This window comes from Colius striatus, chromosome 1, assembly GCF_028858725.1.
Source record: "Colius striatus isolate bColStr4 chromosome 1, bColStr4.1.hap1, whole genome shotgun sequence".
Classification (NCBI taxonomy): domain Eukaryota; kingdom Metazoa; phylum Chordata; class Aves; order Coliiformes; family Coliidae; genus Colius; species Colius striatus.
This window is the reverse complement of record NC_084759.1, coordinates 154,718,290-154,732,001: the sequence shown is the minus strand read 5'-3', so window position 1 is coordinate 154,732,001 and position 13,712 is coordinate 154,718,290. Positions and strand designations below refer to the sequence as shown.

General features: G+C 50.2%; 1 protein-coding gene across 1 annotated transcript; it reads right to left on the bottom strand.

The window, feature by feature from the left end:
* Positions 1-226: 226 nt before the first annotated feature.
* On the bottom strand, positions 227-10,460 carry WBP2NL (WBP2 N-terminal like). The gene is made up of 8 exons (XM_062013457.1): positions 10,354-10,460; positions 7,162-7,270; positions 6,504-6,639; positions 4,374-4,466; positions 3,540-3,728; positions 3,029-3,142; positions 2,601-2,677; positions 227-1,753 (listed from the first exon to the last, which is right to left on the bottom strand). The coding sequence occupies exons 1-8, from the start codon at positions 10,410-10,412 to the stop codon at positions 1,706-1,708; spliced, it is 825 nt and encodes a 274-aa protein (XP_061869441.1). The 5' UTR covers positions 10,413-10,460; the 3' UTR covers positions 227-1,705.
* Between the last annotated feature and the right edge of the window lie 3,252 nt (positions 10,461-13,712).

Genomic DNA, 13,712 nt, shown 5'->3' with positions numbered 1-13,712 from the left:
CAAAGGCACAAACCAGCCTTCTACTCTTCCCAGCTGGGAGGCTTTCCCCACCTTCTTCTCTCACCGCAGTTACCTGATTCCTGACCCAGCTCAGCCACACACCAGGGATAAAGGAGGACTGGCCCACAGCTGCCCTCAAAACACACCACCAGTGGCTGGCATATATTTCAGCCTTGGGTGCAGTAGGCAAGAAAGAAGGTCAACACCACAACAGTGAAGAGGCAGCTAAAAGTATCAACTCTCCTGTATTAAAGTGCAATTCAAAAAGTTACAAACATTCATGGCTGAATTTTAAATACAGAGTTATAGAATATCTCGTTAACTCAGACTTACAAGGTGTTTATAGATAAGGAAATTCACTTCCTCCCATGCAGTGCTGCTTTAGGAATTCACACCTGCAAGTTTTGCAAACCAGACTTCCAGGAGAGCCCTGGCACACAGGGAAGCAAGAGGGAAAACATTCCCTCCCCCTCACTGTGAAGGCAGGGAGGCTGCAGGAAGAAGCACAACTGCCCCATTAGTAAAGGACCACAAGGGTCTCCACCAGACAAGAGACACTCTTCAGATCAGGTTTAATGGCACTACGTCCTAAGGAAGAAGGAAAGGTGGTGGCTGAGCAGCCACTCTCGGTGAGAGAGCTGAGTGTAAGACACCCAGCAGGCAGCAGTTCCCATCTGAGGGCAGCCCAGCTCTGGTATCGCAGCCTCCACGCCACTCAGACACAGGCACACAGGTGCCAGCTGCAGCAGCACAAGGCAAAGCTGGAAGGCAGTTTCCCCCCATGGAGCCAGCCCACAGCAGGAGCCAGGGCTGTGGGGTCCATCTCCTGACAAGGCTGACACCAAGCCACCTTCCTAAGGTGACATCTTTTGCTCCCAGGCCAGCAGCCTCCTCTGCAGCACTCGACTCCATCACACTTGCAGAGTGGCTGCTCGACACATGCTCAGAGCATAGATGTGGGATCTACTTCAAGAGAGTGAAAGGGAGGCTGAGCTGTGCCTGCCAGCACCAGCTCCCAGCCTGCAGCGCACCCTTGTTGGCTTTTCCATTCCATTCCAAAGGTGGGCTGGCTGGGGCCCGGCTCCTTCCCTCTCACACAGCCAAACGCTTTGTGTCTCTCAGGGTGCACTTCCCAAGTTCAGCACATGAGTGTTAGTCCAGGACATGAAGCACACGCTTCCAGCACAACACAGGATTTCCAGAGTCCCATCTCACGCTGAGCTGTGCGTGAATTTAAGGGAATTTAACACCTTTCTAGGGCACCCAAGGGTCTATGCAAGGAATCTCGTGGCTCTCTGTACCCTTTCCCTTTGGATGGTGCTTCAGAAGAAACCAAAAGTTTGTCACTCCAAGTACTACTACTCCAAGGTCCCATGGCCTTTGTATTTTAGTCCTAGGTTAGTGATGTGATCTACTGGTGGTTTAAGAAGTCCATCTCTTTCCTCTGTCCAATGGCAGAGCAAAAGGTTAGTGCTTCGACCCTGGGAGATAAAGCAAATAAGCAGGAAAGTGCTGTTGTTCCACCTTGTATTATTGTTATTCCAGTGGCTTAATGTTTAAGGAGAGCAGGTGCTCAGCTGCCCAGCACTACATATATACTGTATACATAAAAAGAGGCCTAGAGATACGCTAACCCGAGGGGTTGTAACAGCCAAGTTGTCCTCAGGGAAAGAGAGTGTGGGAGGCTGGTTGCAATTTCCTTCTGTTAGTTGTTCTTCTTATCTGCAGGAGTTTCATAAGGAGGTGGCTGATCCTGGAAGGAGACAGAGTACAGTCAACGACCCAGCTCGTTTTATGCTGCTCTCGTGCCAGGTGTTCCCAGGCTTGGCTTAAAAGAAATGACTGCTCTGCAGTGAGCTCCCATCAGAGCCAGGTGCTGTGTTTTAAGCTGTCATTTCATCACACTGTTGTTCTCCAGTATCAGTTTCTAGCGAAGGTCTCCTCATAACCGGGCAATGAATGGTTTAATCACAAACAGACCAGTTAATCTGTTGTAATTGCCATCGCCCTCTCACTTCCAGGGCTTTGCCTGTGTTGCAGTTGTAGCACTGATTCCCTGGGCTGAGAGGCAGCTTTGCTGCTCTGTCTCTCTGCAGCCTGCCACAGAGCTGCAGAGGCAGTGAGGGCAGAAGCAGGCTGGCTGGCATGTACCAAACATAGGCTACAGCCTACTTACAGTGTCTGCTGACTGAACAGTGACAGACGTCCTCCTCTCCACACAGCCCAGAAAAAAACCATGAGAGAGAAACCCACATGCTCTCAGCCTTAAGAGACCTGCTCTTCTTTAACTCTCCCCACTTTCAGGCCCAACAGAAGCAGAGAGCTCTGTGTGTTCTCTGTGTTCATGCAAATTTGTTGTGCCTTCAAGAACGAGATGAGTACTGAATGGCTGAATCATAAGGCCCCCCCTTCTTTTCTAACCAAGGATTTAACAAGCCTTCTTCATGGGACCAACATCATCCATGCCTCCCTCCCAGGAAAAGGGACACTCTGTGCATGTTCAACATAGCAACACATTAGACTCTGCTAGGAGAGCAAACTGCCCGTTCTAGTGACAGGAGAGGGAGCAGGCACAGGCAGCCCACAGGCATGGTACTCACCATGGGCATGTACACGTTGTGGGGGTTGGCAGGGTTGTAATACACACTGGAAGTGGCCTCCATGACCTGACTGCCTCCTAGAAAGGAAAGAAGCCATCTTACATGCCTTAGGCAGTGGCCCAAGTCCCAGAGCCTTCATGCCAGCCATAGCTCTTTAGAGGAAGTCCAAAGAGCCATGAGAAACTGCAGCAGGTTGGGTTTGAATTCAGAGCAGCTCTGGAGAGCTGCAGGCTGGCTGGAGCTGACTGGAGGCTGTGTGGCACAGAGCCGAGCAGCTACGCCACAACTTGTTACCTCTAATAACAGATCAAGAAGACTTTGAGCTCCACCAACAGCAGCTTCCCCATCTCATGCTGTGCCCACACCATCACCCACAATCCAAGGCCCCAGTGGCACCCAGAGCCTGTCATCCCCCCAGTGCTATTTACCTGGCATCCCTGGGGGTGCGGAGGGGGCCGAGGGTCCTGCAGGAGATGGCCCGTAGTAGGGGGGAGGAGGCGGCACATACGCTGGGGTCATGTTTGGAAGTGGTGGGTAAATACCTGAAAAAGATCACACCAGGTGGCTGCTTTGGACTGTGGCAATGGGACAGCAGGGAGGAGAGCTCACAGGCCCAGCAGCACAGCAGCTCTGGGAAGCTCCAAGGGCTTGGCAGGGCCTGCAGACAGCAGGGATTTGACGTTTTGCTAATGTTTGTCACACTAGGCAGGCACCAATGCTCTGGCAAGCAATAGCAAAATTTACACACCACATTTTCACCTCCCATCCAGCTGTAAGTAGAGAGACACAGGGGTGTGATCAACAGCACACGATAGATTTTTGCAAGGAGAAGAATCCTCGACAGAGACAAACCTACAGCAAGCCCCAGCGCACCGCTGGCATTTCTTTAGCACTAACAGCCAACACACCCTGCCAATTCTCATTGCACAACTTCCATACCTGGAGTCTGGGCATATGGATATCCCATGGGCTGTGGGGCAGGTCCATAGGCACTCATGGGAGGTGGTGGGTAAGGATACGGCCCGTTGGGTGGTGGAGGAGCCGCGTAGCCCCCAGGCGCCGGCGCGTACCCCCCGGGCATGGGTGTATAGCCATAGCCAGGGGTCTGGAGAGGAACTCCACTGGAAGCTAAGGAGAATAGCTTTAGTAAGACAGACATCCTTTTGTTACAACGAAACATTTAGAACCAAAGGAAAACAGCCTTGTTTGTGCAACACCATTTCCCATCATCTGAATTTACTCTGCAGCCCTGACACAGTACTGAGCTTCAGAAGCCTTAAATCTCCTCACTACATGTTCTAAAAGAGAAACACCAGCTGGGGGGAGCCAGCTGCACCACAGAGCTCCCAATGCTGGAAGGAAAGACCATTCTAAGTTCCAGTAGGGTGGAGTTTTCTTCTCTTTAAACTTTCTTATAAAAAAAAGTTTCTCCAAAAACTTCTTTTAATCAGCAAAAAAGTGCATTTTCACCATCGTATTTCTACTTCATTCCAGGAGGAATAAATGAGGTTCTGAGGTCAGAACTGTTCCACCTCAAAAGCACAGACTCCAGAATATTCTGTTTGCACAAAGCACTAAGATGAAATAAAGAAAAAAAAGATTGGAAGGGAAAACAAAAGTTCCCCTGGAAAGAGAAAAAAAACCAACCCCATGCATTGCTGTGGAAGAGTGCATAGGGTAGGTACCCTTCTTCCCTACAAGTTCAAAAAGAGCACTGTTCTCCAACTAGCTGAGCCAGCCACGAGGGAGCTGCAGGCTCTGGAGATCCCTTACCGTTAGAGGCAGCTTTGAGCATCAGCTGTCCAAACTCAATGGCTCCTCCACTGTTGAAAGTCAGTTTAAATGTCGCCTGCCCTTCCCAGCCACCTAAGGGAGAAAGAATTAGAACTGAAACTCAGTAGCGGTCAGGACAGCAAAACAGTTAACACTCCCATTTTGGTTTTCTTCTTACTTCAAAACTATTTTGCATCTTGTTAGCAGGAAGAAAGAATCATGGTGTTGCTATCAGATGTCCCCTGAACCTCAAGAAGATGAGGAATTTAGTTCTTCACCCTTTAAAATATGATCCTCATATGATTCTAGTTACATAGAAGCAGCCCACTCTAGATACTAAGTTGCTTTGTTCTCTCCTGAAGGGTTTAACAGAATTTAACAATGAATGCAGTGTACAGAAAGAACACTTAATCCACTGAGGATTTTAACTGAAAGCCCTCAAATGAAACTTCCTTGCTGACCTCAGTGGACCACAGATCAGGATCTGTAACTCATGCTAGGACTGAAACCAAATGCAACATTTTGAAATCTCTTTGACCCACAGGAGCTCAGACAGATTATAAGTGTTTAGGTGTAACTGTAATTTTCCAGAGAGAGAAAAAAATCAAGTAGGCAACAATATTGCAAGATAAGAAAGAGTGCTTTGTTTTGTAGGGGCTTTTGTGGTGGTGCTTTGTTTTTTTGGTGCTTTGGAAAAATAAAAGAGGTCATTTAAATTAAAATAAAATCATAAGATTGATATCCCTTGTCTTACAATGAAGTTAGTAAAAGTAGAAACAGTCTCCTGGGGACAAAGTAGAAGTACAGAAATACAATTCACCGTGGATAAAGTCACTGCCATGGAGATTCACCTCTTTAAAACCTTCTTAGAGTGATTTCAGCTTGAAAATGTGAGCTGATCCACAATCCCCAGAGCATGCAGTCACTTTCAAACATTGTTATCAACAGAAAACATCCTGGTTGCACCTAGGCTACAGCTAATTTTCTTTCTAGGAGCTGCTACAGGGCTGTGTTTTGGGTTTAGAGAATCACATTGATAACACACATTTAGTATAGGTTGTTGCTAAGTAGTGCTTCTCCTAAGTGAAGGGCTTTTCAGTTTCCCGTGCTCTGCCAAGAGCACAGGAATGTAGGAGGAAGCACGGCCAGGATGACTGACCCGAAGTAGCCACAGGGCTATTCCGTATCACAGACCATCACGTTCAGTGTATGAACTGGAGGGAGATGATGGGGAAGGGCCGATCGCTGCTTGGGCATCAGTCAGCAGGTGGTGAGCGACTGCATTGGGCAGCACTTGCCTTTTCTTGGGTTTTATCCTTCTCTTTTTTGAGGATATTTCTTTTTGTTGAAAATATTGTATTTTATTTTAGTTATTAAACTGATCTTATCTCAAACCACAGATTTTACTTCCCTCTCACCTCCTGATTCTCCTGCCCATGGTGAGGGAGAGCAGTGAGTGAGCAGCTGCATCGTGCTTAGTTGCTGGCTGGGGTTAAACCATGACAAAAGGAAAAGCAGTATCTCTCCAGATGCCATCAAAACCTACATAAACTAATTCCAGGGCTGAAGAGAGAAGAAACTTGAACCAGAAGCCTTGTTTTTAATCCTCCTTTATCTTCTGCAATTCCTCATGTCTGGTCATGACCGTGACTGGAAGTCTTACCATCAGTTTCATCACCAAACTGGGAACATCAGTGACATACAGCAGCATCCAAAATGCACACAACAGAATCAAGTTTGACTAAGAAAACAGAAGTACTTGCTAATTCTGTCTATAGCAATGGTAACTTGGTCCCCTACCCAGCCTTCCTGGTCAAAGGCAGGAGAAACTAAGCACGGGAGGAAACCCTGTAAATGTGACATACACAGCATGACAGAAGCCAGAGGATTAAACAAAAATCCTCCTTCCAGTGAAAGTCAGCTATCAGCTTTGGGGGCAGAAAGTAACACAGAAGCAAGGCCTAAAAGTCCAGCAGATGGGTTACCTCTGTGTGGACATGTTAGCTACACTGCTGTAGCTACTCTCTTTGTCTTTCCTGTGCACCTCAGCTGGCTGTCTGACGTTCCCCAGAAGATAAAAGGACTTGTGATGCTCAAGAAGAGTTCAGTTCACAAAGCATGGACACGTACCTCCTGCCTCGGCCTGAATCTGTCCTTTGATGTAATTGGCAGAGAAAACAGGCTGCTCAACTGAGCATCCTTTCACCAAATAAAAGGGCATCATGAAAGACAGCATAGGATCCTTGCCCTTTGACACAAAGATCATCTGCAAGAGAGGAGGGAAGGCCTCTGAGTTATTTGAATTCGATATAAAGGGTGGTCATGGAATTCTAGGTGTAGCAGCACCCCCAAAGAGGATAGCTTAGCTCCCAATGTCAGTAAACACTGTGGGATTTCACAGCTTTGATATTGTGGGATCCCAAACAGATGTGATGGTATGTGGCTCCCGAGCCCAAAGCATGTACGTTGCAGAAGAACTGGGCCCTTCAAATACAGACATTTACAGGGTTCTGTTGTTCTGATTTTTAAGGACAAGCTATGGGAGTTTTCAAAGAAGGTAATACTGACATGTTATATGAAATATATTCTCTAGACAGCGATTTTTCCATGTGCCTTTGTAGGGAATTGGGATTGTGACATGGGCACAAACTATCCTCTTTCCACCTTCCCATCTCCTACCTAGTACCCTCAGTGACAAAAATCACTGCTTCTGTCACCAACCAGGTTTGTGGTCTAAAGTCTACAAGAGCCCCTGAGAAGGAAGCAGCCCTCCTGGCATCAGACTTACCCTGTAAGGGGTGAGATACAGCATCCCTTTCTTGGTGCCTTTGAAGGCTTCGGGCTTGCCTGTCACATCACTGAAGGAGAGCTCCACGTCTTTACACTGTTTGAGAACACTACAGGAGGAAATGGGACAAATTGGAGAGACAAACTCAGCAACAACTTTGACACACACCGCACAGGGAGGGGTACAGCATCCCTGAAGACTCGGTTCTGACGCGAGCCCTGCTCTTTGTCCTTTGAGTAGAGAGGGATGATTTTTGGAGAGCAGAAGAATTCTTCACCCTCTCACTTGTGACGACCCCTCCACAAAAGGAAGCTTCAGATGACAACTTCTCCTTCCATCTTCAAAAATCATCATGCTGAGGAATTCCATGTGAGAAGAGCCTCAGCCCAAAGGTCAGACCACAAGAAGGGTTGAGGTGTCTGAAACCACCCCCTTGAAGCCAGGGTATCATCTCAGAGCAAGCCTCTCTCTCCAGGTCCAGGCTCAAACCCAGAGCAGACCAGCATTGCTGTAACACCACGCCCACATGTTGTTTTGCTGATGCTCTCCCTGCTGACCCTGATTCACATGATTTAAGTAAATATTTGTAACAACCAGCAGCCATGCTGAAGAACAAAGGAAGCAGCCAGTAACAGCAGCAATAAAGTTATTATTGTTGGATATCTACAGGAACATTAGCGGACTTTCCTGATGATAGGAAGCCAGGTGGGTAACTGTGAAGGCTGGAGGGACAGGGATATGGAGGCACCTGAAAAGCTCAATATATTTTCAGGAAAAATAAGAGTCAACCTGAGAAAGCATATGTCATGGAATCTACAGGGCAGATCTTCAACATGGTAAGAAAATCTGTCACCTTGGGGGGTGACAAGCTTGCAGTGTGTTACAATGGCAGCAGAAAACGAGGTTGTTTATGGTTTGAGAGCACAGAAAAAAAGAACACAAAAGCCAAACCCAACACAAGCCTGAAGAGGCTGGATCTAAAGTAATCCTTACGCATTCTGACCAGCATACTGATCTCTGTAGAAACCAGATCAAGTCAGGAAATTGCAAAATTATTGGGGGAAAGGAGGAATCAGCAGGGCCATCACATGGTAAAACAACCAAAACCCCTGTAGTTTCAGGTCTTGTGCTCTTCAGGGAACAGAAAAACCTAACAGTACAGATGTGTTTGAAAAACACTACTAACCAAGGAGGAAGACATTAAAAACTCTAGCTTTAATGAGGAAAAAACCCCAAACAAATAATATGACCAAGGAATTCTACTGGGACACATCTTGACAGTTGAGCTACATGCAGGTTTTCAGACTGGCTGATAGGGACAGACTGATGAGGCAGCAGAGCTTCTTTCCACTTCCAAGATGCAAAGTGGAAATATTTCTTCTAAGCTAAATAAACCCAACTCCTCAATAGCTTGCATACTACCAGAACACTTCCTCATTCATGTCCTGTAGCAGCGTTTCACTTCAGTTTGCCTCATTGGGAAGAATTTCTGTGTAGTCATCGTAAGGTTTACTCCTTCTCAGCTGCTCACACAAACAAATGACAGGCAGCCACCACCAAGTGTAATTAAGCTGCTGAACTGGTTTGCACCTGCATGCCCGTCCAGGGCTGTCACAGGAGGGCTGTGCACCTATGACTACGCAGTGCCTCAAAGAATGGCTTGAAATCAAGGATAGAGAGATCTCCTTTAAACCAGCAAAGGCTCTATATCATAGAATCACAGAATGGCAGGGGGTGGAAGGGACCTCTAGAAATCATCCAATCCCCTGCTAAAACAGGTTCCCCTAGATCAGGTCACACAGGAACACATCCAGGCATGTTTGGAAACCTCCAGAGCAGGAGACTTCACACCCTCCCTGGGTAGCCTGTGCCAGGGCTCCCTCACCTGAACACTAAAAAAGTTTTCCTTGTGTTAAGGAACTTTTTCTGTTCCAGCTTACATCCATTACCCCTACCCCTGTCTCTAGGCTCTACAGGACTGTCTCACCCCATCCTCCTGACATCGACCCTATAGTGTGAACCAGGTCCCTCCAGGTCCTCTTCTCCAGGCTGAACAGTCCCAGTTCTCACAGTCTTTCCTCATAACAAACATGCTCCAGTCCCCTGATCATCTTGGTGGCCCTGTGCTGGACTCTCTCCAGCACTTCCCTGTCCCTCTTGAGCTGAGGAGCCCAGAACTGGACACAGGACTCCAGATCAAGCCTCACCAGGGCAGAGCAGAGGGGGAGAAGAACCTCCCTTGACCTGCTGGCCACACTCTTCTTGGTGCATCCCAGGATGCCATTGGCCTCCTTGGCCACGAGGGCACATTGCTGGCTCATATTTAGCTCATTATCAATCAGGACTCCCAGGTCTCTCTCTGCAGAGCTGCTCTTCAGCAGTTCGACCCCCAGCCTGTACTGGTGCATGGGGTTGTTCCTTCCCAGATGCAGGACTCTGCCCTTGCCCTCGTTGAACCTCATGAGGTTCCTCTCTGCCCAACTCTCAAGCCAGTTCAAGATCTCACTGAATGGCGAAGGACTGCCCTGACTGAAACATCTGCAGTCAGTTACAAACTCAGTGTTATCTGGAGCATATTTTTGGAGTGTCTTTTATTTTTTACCAGCCTCAAGACCGGGCCTTTAGTGGGCCTCTGGTTTCTAGGATTTCTTTAGCCAAGGCCTGGATGCCAGGAGCACCACGAACACGATCAAAGGGACGCCAGAGCCTGAGGAACCAGTCTGTCAATCCCTGCCCTGCGTGAGGGTGAGTGTCGGGCTGTTCACTGGGCCTTCAGGGGCCGGGGGAGAGAGGGGCGGCGATGCGCGGATCAGCCCGAGCCTCCCGTAAGTCTTCCTTACTTTGAACCTAAGTGATGAAGACCCCTGTCTGAAGTGGTCTCTGACACCGCCAACTTATCACATGACATCAAAAGAAGAAAGAAAGGAAGCAAGCAGGCAATTCCTTGTGTTTTACTGGTGACAGCAGCTCTCCACGCAGCACGCCCGCTGGCGAGGCACTACGGGCCGGCAGCGAACACGGGGCAGCTCTGTCGGCTTCTGCTCCGGCCCGATCCCCCGCTGTCGGGGAGCACTGGGACTACACGGGGCGGGGGCCAAGCCGGGTCGAGCTGCCTGCCTCCTTCCTCACTCCGCCGGCCGCAGCAGCCCCGACTCCCACCCCGTCCCACACAGGCCGCGCTTCCCCCGGTACCTCTCGGCATTGGGGATAACGACACCGCCTTCCTGCGAGTGGTTCCTGTTGAGCGCCATCTTGCCGCGCCTGACGCCCTGGCGTCACCCCGAGCGCCGCGGTCCCGCCCCTCTCCCGTCGGGCGGCGCAAACGAGGCGGCAGCGGCGGGCGAGTGGCGGCGCTGGCTTTAATGGGCGCCGGGTGGAGGGGACGGGGACGCGAGCACCGCGCCCGGACACCGCGGTTCGCCCCCTTCCCGGCCCGGCGCCGGCTTACAAACGGCCGTTTACAAACCGCAGCGAAGCGCCTCACGACGAACCGACCACGAGTACTACTGGTGCCTGCACGCAGCGCTGCTCGCTCCTGGCGCTCTCGCCCGCCCACGGTCACGTTCCTCACGGAATTCCGCCCGTGTCTATGTGTATATATATTAAAAAACAAAAAAAAGGAGCTTTGGATTTTGCCACGCGCTACGAAATTGTTGTGGCGGATGGCTTCTGTGGCGAAGAGGCTGAGTCTCCGTAGGCGCCGGCGGTTTAGGCTCTGCCCCTCTGTGGTATCGTTCAGGGGGTACCTCTGAGGAGAACTTGCTGTGGTCATCCTGGGGCACACCAGAGCTAGGATCCCTTCAGGCTTCTCCGGGTTTGTCCATCATCAGAGGCTTTCCCCCCCCCAACCCGAGCAGTATCTCCCACTGTCGCCCAAGTTTTTGATGCCGTTTGTAGGCTTCCCGGCAGGTGGGGCAGGTACCGGGAGGACATTGGCCTGAGCAGATGGCAGTGAGGAATACCTGAGCTTGCTTTTCTCATGGAGCTTTTTATGAATCCTTTAGAAGTAGTCCATGATCCGTCGGGAAATGAGCAGAGCTTAAAAAACACCTTATTACAAACGGAAATTCCTAAATCTACAGGGAAAAACACACACAGCTTTGTCCTTGCAATCCTCGTTACAGGCAAAGGAAAATCTCTTCTATTGCGTGGGGTCTGCTTTTGCTTTCGTTAAGCACAGCAGCCTTGGCTCTCTGCCGTAACCCTTGTTTTGGGCCCAAGTGTCATAGAAATGACCATGTCACAGCTCAGGGTGATGCAGCCCATGGGCAGGAGAGTTCTAGAGCAGTTGCGTGGCCACCAAAGAGCTGTGTGAGAAACCAAGTGCAAGGGCTGTGTCCGCACAGCCTCACCAAAGGTGACAGAGCGTGGCTTCGCGCTTCAGCGTGGTGGACAAGAGGAGCCCTGGGGGAGTCTCTTCTGTTGCACTGGGTTTAAAACATGGTCTAGAGGCTAGGCAGGAGCAGCCAGGGCAGAGCAGGCTGAGGAGATGCTTCTGGCAGTTGGTGATGCTGGGAGGAGGCTTTGACCCCACGCTGGGCTGTGGATGGCCAGCATGGCTAGCAGGGTGGGTGGGCAGCGGTGTGGCAGGGTGGTTTCTGCTGGGTCTGTGGCACAGCTACTGATGCCAGCAGGGAGCTGTTTGTGCTCTGTGGGGCTGAGGAGGCCTGGTGTAAATGGGGAAGCGGACGTGAGGCTGTACGCACACGCTGCGCATGGGAATGCTGGAGGCCGTGAAGGTGTGTGGGGAAAGGGCTGCAGAGGGCCTGAGTGCTCAGAATGGCTGAGTTGTGTGGCCAGGTGGGAGTGAAAAGTGAAGAGACCCTTTGCTTTGCAGTGACAGCACCAGAGAAAGCCACAAGATGGGCTTATCATAGAATGCTAGGGATTGGAAAGGATCCGTAGAGATCATCCGGTCAAACCTTCCGCTAAAGCAGGTTCACCTCCATCAGCTCACACAGGATCACATCCAGGTGGGCAGCCCTAACACTTTCTGCCTGGCTCTGGGGCATCTAGAAAAGCTAGACACTGTCTAGACACAAGCAAATAGTCTTCAGTAAAACCATGCCTCTTTCTGCTCCCAGAAAGGATTCTGGTCTTTCCCTTTCCCATCCCCTCCAGGGGAAGGTAAAACAACAGCTATTCACCGTGACACAACAAAAACACATTGATAAGGAGCAAGTGTGGGAGCTGGGAGAGGGAGGAAATGGCCTAGAGAAGAGGAAGACTCAAGTAGTTGGAGCAATGAAGAAGAGACAGAAAGGGTCAAGAGCAGAGAAAGTGAGATAAGGAAGGAAAGAAGGGAAGAAGGCCATGAAAGGCAAAAAGGGAATGAGGAGAAAACCCCGGGAGAGGAGGACGTGGAAGCTGGGGAGGCAGTAGAAGGGTGGAGAAGCAGCTGAGACTGCTGGAGGAGCAAACACAGCTGTTTCAGTGAGGAGGAGGTATCTCTTGTGTTCCCACTATCAGTGGAGACCCAGGGAGACACCCCAGCCCAGTGCTTGTCAATCCACGTCTCTTTGTACTCCTCCACCATCCTGAAGGCCCTATGCTGAGCAGGGCTGTCCCCAGGGGAGCCCCTGACAGGGACCTCGCTGTGTGCTCCCACAGCAGAGGAGCCATGGCATGGGGGAAAGGTTCATCTGAGACCTGCTCAGTGCTGGTGGAGAGATACCACTGCAATGGGGGGTGAGGTGCGCAGACCTCAGGACAGTCTGGTCTGATCTGCATGGGATCAAAAGCCTATGATGCAAGTACAGCTGTTGGTCTCAGCACTGGGCAGGGCAAATGCACCCTCTGCAGCAGGAACATGTTCTTTTCCTCTGGGGTTTTGCTTCTTTTGGAAAACATGACTATTTTCCCCAAGTACTTCGATACTTCTCATATCGATGCTACAGCCAAAGAACTAATTCTGTCTCCTCTCACCAGTCACTTCCCCTGAACCACAAAACACGTCACTCTGTCACTTCTCGCTTCTATCCACTTCCAAGCTGCCATTTCCCCTTGGGAAGCCACAGCAAAAAATGAGGGTAAAATGCTGGGCCGCCGTGCCGTCAGACTAACTAGCTGCCTTCCCACCCACTGAGGACCCAAGAGAAATCCCTGCTGACAACACTCAAAGACACTGCATGCACTGACTCCACCACCTCTCCTGGAGCCTCTCTTTGCCATGTCTCCAGGTGATAAAACCCAAGACCAGTGCAGGCCCCAAACCTCCCACCACCAAAATGCTCTTAACCCTTCCCCTCATCCATCTTTTCTCTAGGCAAGACACGCAGCTGAGACACAGAAACGAGAGAAAGGAAGATGACAGACAGTCAGCTGTGTCAAAAAAACCAGCAAACCAAGGACGAGGACACTCTGTGAAGGAACGTGGAGAGGCCTTTGGTCCCTCTCTGGCAGACAGGTGGGCACAAGCACTCACGCACACAAACACTCACGCTTGCATCCTCTCCCATGGACAGAGGATGTGCCTCGTGCTTTGGAGACAGGCCCATGGAAGAGTCAAGGGTGACAGGGGTGGGTTGTATCCAGAGACATCAGGTGAGAGC

What these genes read in the sequence shown, in the direction of transcription:
- WBP2NL (XM_062013457.1), bottom strand. Translation starts at nt 10,412, where the DNA reads ATGGCGCTCAACAGGAACCACTCGCAGGAAGGCGGTGTCGTTATCCCC. An exon ending in TGTATCTCACCCCTTACAGG is followed by an intron (nt 6,640 to 7,161) that starts GTAAGTCTGATG and finishes CCTCTCTTGCAG; the next exon opens with ATGATCTTTGTGTCAAAGGG. An exon ending in TCCATATGCCCAGACTCCAG is followed by an intron (nt 3,143 to 3,539) that starts GTATGGAAGTTG and finishes GATCTTTTTCAG; the next exon opens with GTATTTACCCACCACTTCCA.